At 35.0% G+C, this 5,406-nt stretch overlaps 1 protein-coding gene across 1 annotated transcript; it reads right to left on the bottom strand.

Annotated features, from left to right (window-relative positions):
* Positions 1-2,697: 2,697 nt before the first annotated feature.
* Positions 2,698-4,146, bottom strand: LOC113054826 (somatolactin-like). Its single transcript, XM_026220626.1, has 5 exons — positions 4,102-4,146; positions 3,659-3,843; positions 3,406-3,519; positions 3,135-3,314; positions 2,698-3,017 (listed from the first exon to the last, which is right to left on the bottom strand). Exons 1-5 carry the CDS (start codon positions 4,115-4,117, stop codon positions 2,820-2,822), a joined length of 693 nt encoding a protein of 230 aa, XP_026076411.1. The 5' UTR covers positions 4,118-4,146; the 3' UTR covers positions 2,698-2,819.
* Positions 4,147-5,406: the final 1,260 nt, after the last annotated feature.

Consider the following 5,406-nt stretch of genomic DNA (forward strand, 5'->3'; position numbering starts at 1 on the left):
GTGTGTCCAAACTTTTGGTCTGTACTGTATATGTAAAATTAAAATTTGTAATGTTTCTGAAAGAAGTTTCTTGTGCTCTCCAATGCTGTATTTCTTTGATAAGCAGGACAAAAAAAAAAAAAAAGAAATATTATTACATTTTAAAATAGCTGTTTCTTTTTCAATGTTCAAAAATATGATTTATTCCTGTAATTGAAAAGTTGAATTTTCAGCAGCCATTACTCCAGCCATTACATCACAGTTTAGTGTGACATGATCCTTCAGAAATGATTTTAGTATGCTGATTTACTGCTCGTGAAACAATTCTTATTATTATCAGTGTTAAAACAGTTGTGCTGTCCAGTATGTTTGTGCAAACAGTAATACATTTTTTATCAGGATACTTTGATAAATAGATAAAAAGTTAAAAAGAACAGCATTTATTTCAAATGGGATCTTTTGTAATTTTATAAATGTCTTTTATTGTCACTTTCGATCAGTTTAATGCATCCTTGCTTAAAAATATGAAGTATTAAATATTATAAAAATATGAAGTTTTTCTAAAATAACAAAAAAAGAAGGTCTTACTGACTGGTAATATGTATATCTTCAGCATTGACCTGATGGAAACTATGGAGTACCATTTGCATGATGCACAAACTTGCTGACTATAAATACAGTTAACAGAGGCTCCGCCCACATGTGGGTGAAAACAAACCCCAGTTACCATAGTAACCCATTCGGTTCTAGCTAGGGGGGAAATGAAGATGAATCCTGTAGACATGCATGATTTCAGATGTGTGATTCCACATGCATTTTATATCTTGTCAATAATTGGTTTTAATTGCAACAGTCTTCTTTTAAAACTATTTTATTCAATTGACTGTGCGAACAGTTCTTGTCCCCCCCCCCCCCCCCCCTTTTAAACTGCACAAAACACAAATATATATTATATATTTGTATATTAACTATATTATATGTTCTTAGCCAGTCTATGGGATATTTTTATTATTTAGTTTCCCCCATACTAACCCATAACTTCAGTGTAAACTCTTTAAAGCCCCCAGAGAGCTTTCCAAAGCATCACTTTGAGAACCCTTTTCTGTATGCTACCTTTGTAGACATCAATGCAGCTCAGAAGGCTTTGGAGTAGGGGCAATATTTGCATATCTGTGTAATCTTACTATGTTTTTCATTCTGTTTCATAAAGATCTAACTTCTAACCGAATCGCTGGAGAACAGTTTGGGGAACTCCATTAGAAGAGGGTCTTTAAGTGCTCTTTGATTCTAGACACTGACGAGTAACGCCTGCTGAGTGTTCAACGGAGGATTAGAGCACAAGCCAAATTAGATTAGGGTGAAGCATAAAAGGAGCAAGTGGAACCCAGTTCCCCCTTCCCCAACATATGTTACTAAATAATTAATATAATATTATACATTTATTAAAGCATTAAAATAATTCAGAGCCGGAGAGTCTTGCATGTCATAAACATTACAAGCAATTCCACACAACTTCGAGAGTATAGATGTGATGTGAGAATTAATTTGATTTGTCTAATTGCCTTGTAAACATTTTGCTGTGCAGATTAAAAAGGACTGACCTATAAAAGACTAATTCACTCTGAACTGAGCGGCTTTTAGAAGGTCATAACATTTTAAAGGGTCTGGAAAGGTTTGATTCTGCATGAATGTCACACAGTTTTATTCACTAATAGATGAGTAATTTCAACATCATAAACAGTAAAGCTTCCTTTAATTAAATGTTGAAGTCTTTTATCCCAGCAATGGCAATTAATTCGCAGTTGCTTTGAAATTGGGGCTTTCAGGAGGGTGACATTTCTGCCTTGCAGCGTTCTGAAAATCTGACCGGAGAACCTAGCAGTAGTTTAAGTTATGTCTGAAAAAAAAAAAAAAAAAAAAAAAACACGCTGACACAAAATGTTTGTAAATTCAGTTTAAGATAGAGGTGTTTAAGATAATGGTGATGGAAAACATGAACTGGAGTGAATAAGGGGACTGTTCCATTCTTTGGAACCATTGTTACCTTTTTGTAGGAAGTGGTATTTTATTTTAGCTAGTTATGATCACATAAAAGATTTTTAATCATATTTTCATGCATGAGTTAAAACTAAAGTTGTCCTCCAATTTTTGTGGTGCATAGCTCAACCTAGATGTTTTCAGTCATGTCCATGTTGAGTGGTTAACATATAAGAGTTAGAACAATCTGCCTATTAGCGTTACCTTTTTATTTTTTCGCTACAATTTATATTTAGAGAAAATACTCTCAATAGCAGTGGCTAACTGGACAATAGCAACACTCCAACTCTCTGGCGCCCCCATATGGTCTGTAAACCAAATGGCAACTAAAACGTTTCCCCCTTTTCTTTCTGGTCTATACAGATTGCTTTGGGGAAGTTGGGATTTTTTCGATTTAAAACTTCAGTGTTCTCATAAGTGGACTTTGATGATTTTGTGAAGCATTTCAGTGTAATTTCCCATGATCAGTTCCGAGATGAAGTTTATACTTTGTTCACCACATCTAGACATTAGAAAAACACAGTTTGAACACTCTGTGTACCATCATTCTTCATATACAGAATGATTTTGATTAAAATTTCCTCTAAATATGCATTTTTAATTTAGAAAATGACACTTTACAAACCTTCAGTAAACCATATCTGACATTTAAAACCAAAAATAACAGGCTCAGGCTCAATCTCCAAGTGAACATGCAAACATTTTTTTATTTTCAATTCAATATTTGTGCAATAGCAAAGCCAGCTTTGGCAGAATAACACTGAAACACAAGATAAAATGGCAGAAGCTTATTTCTTTTTTAGTTAGAATAGGGAGCAATTCTCCTTATCAATCTGACGGCATTTCAGCAGTTTGAGCAAAGTCTGTATCTTGTGCGCATCTTTCCTGAAGCAGTAGATCACACTGTAGTCTCTTCTCACAGTCTCAAACGTATCGGAAGAAACAAAGTGATCAGATGTGTCTTCAGGACCTTCCACCACCAAACCACCTTCACCGAGTATCTGGCAGAAAGAAAGAAAGAAAGAAAGACTGATTTCTAAACATACTGGAGCTTGATGAAGAACAAAGAGTGTTCGATTAAGAGCTTGATCTCATAAGTTTCAACAATTCATATTCACCTGTCTAATAAGAACCAGTATACCCTGCTCCAGGCTTGTTATTTTAGTAGACATCAGTTTGCTCCTGTCAACCAGGGCACTTGGGGCGTTCTGATAATTCATAAGAGACGCCTGTACATCTACCAGTGGATTAATCCAGAACTGGACCAGAATCAGGACTGAGTGAAGGAGCCATTTGTCCTGAAAAAAAAGGACAGTTTTATCTTAGAATTCCTAGCTGATAGTTACTCTCTTACAGTGAATTTCATCAGGTGCCATTAAATGAACTCACGGAAATCTGTTGGATTTCAGTTTTAGACATAGGAACCGACACCGTTTTAGGAGAACACATGGTCCCTTCGGAAATATGCAGATTCACAACCCCGAATGAAATGAGCATCTCGTCCTGAAAATATTTAAGAGGCATTCTGTACTGTTTACTTATTCTCATCAGGTATTTAGTAAGATTGTAACCACGGTACATTGCAAAATCCAAAAAGAACCTTTAATAAGCTTAGCTTCAGGTTCATTTCTCTGTTACTCACAAACAGCAACTTGGACTCCTCTGCGATGTGGTGAATAAGCTCTGCATGTTGAACGGCTCGTTCCAGGAGCTTCTCCAGTGAGATGATACAGGACACTCCTGCAGTATCTTGGTCTGGACAGTCAACAGGCGATCCGATCACGGCCTGCAGTGAGCAGACCACAAACACCATACAAACCTGTAGAACTTCAGGACAGTCAGAGGACAAAAGGAGATATTCGTTAGCTGATAATGTTCACAATGATCTTATAGCCTAAACATTTTTCAACCTGAATTTATATGCACAATTATTCCTTATTGAAACATATATAAACATATTTAAGGTTTTCATTCTCTTAGCAAGATATGGTTCAGTTAGCCATCAATAAATTAGAGTCTTTTGAACAAATTACTGTGAGCTACATATATATATTTTTCTATTCAGCCAAATGTATGACCCTGTACCTGTAGTTTTCTTCATTATTGTAGAATAAAAGAAAAGTCTTGTTGGACTCTGACTGTGGTTCAGTCCCAGTTATACATACCTTATATACTCTACTGGATTTATGAATTAACCAGAAAAGAAAAGAACTTGAACGCAAGTGATTGTAAGTCGATATTTGTGACCACATGTGTCACTTTGTTTTTATGCATCATCTCAACTAAAAGACATTACACATGCAAAATTCAGCTGTTTTTGAGTTTTTCTCCGTCAGTTCTCATCGAATAATTGAGTTATTTTATATCCTGCAGCGTGACATGCCAGATTTCATTTAAAACATTTAAAAACTAGTTTTAATTGTAGGCCTAATACTTGTTTAATTATTACACATTCTGCCCCCCAGATCATATTAATTGAGAAACATTTGAGTAATCTAAAATTTATTGTATAACATGTGCGTAAAACTATAAACTAAGCTGATGCAAAGTGCAAAATATAAAAATACAAATGTATAAAATATTTAAGTTTAAATCAATATTTCACGCACATAAACAGAATAATGTACAGTCAGCTGATCATTATTGTATTTTTTCCTCATTGACTATGACTTGTTTTGATGATCAAAAGTACATTTAAATGTGAAATAAATTAATTGATAGGATAAACAGCTGGGATATTGATCAAAAAATGTTTTGTAAGAACAGCACACCTTGTCTTACACTCTGAGGTGAATCCCTTATTTTATTATTCATAGTTTTCCATTTTCATGAGGGTGTCCACTAAGCAGGAAGATAGTCTTAGGTCCACGGATCAGATATCAGACTTATGACGTTTCTCATGTCAGTGGTGTGTCATCTTTACATCTTTCTGACGTAAAGACGAAACTTTCCCCACTGAAAAGTCCAGCTGGGATAAGAAACTAAAACCTGTTTTGGTGAGTAAAATGCCTAAAATATTAGTTGTTTGCCCATACAGAAATGCCACAGTAATGCTAGAGTGTTCTGCTAGGTGGTTACTAGCAAGTAGTCTCTTAAAGGGATAGTTCACCCAAAAATGACAATTTTATGTTTATCTGCTTACCCCCATTGCATCCAAGATGTAGGTGACTTTTTTTTCAGTAGAACACAAACTGAGATTTTAAATCAAACCGTTGCAGTCTGTCAGTCATATAATGGAAGTGAATAGGAATCACGGCTTTGAGAGACAAAAAAAAAAAAAAAAACATACAAACAAAACCAAATTAAACCCTGCGGCTTGTGACGATACATTGATATGTAAAGACACAAAACAATTCTGTGCAACAAACTGAATACCGTAGACTTCTAAGT

The sequence above is a fragment of the Carassius auratus genome, chromosome 35, assembly GCF_003368295.1.
Source record: "Carassius auratus strain Wakin chromosome 35, ASM336829v1, whole genome shotgun sequence".
Taxonomy (NCBI): Eukaryota; Metazoa; Chordata; class Actinopteri; order Cypriniformes; family Cyprinidae; genus Carassius; species Carassius auratus.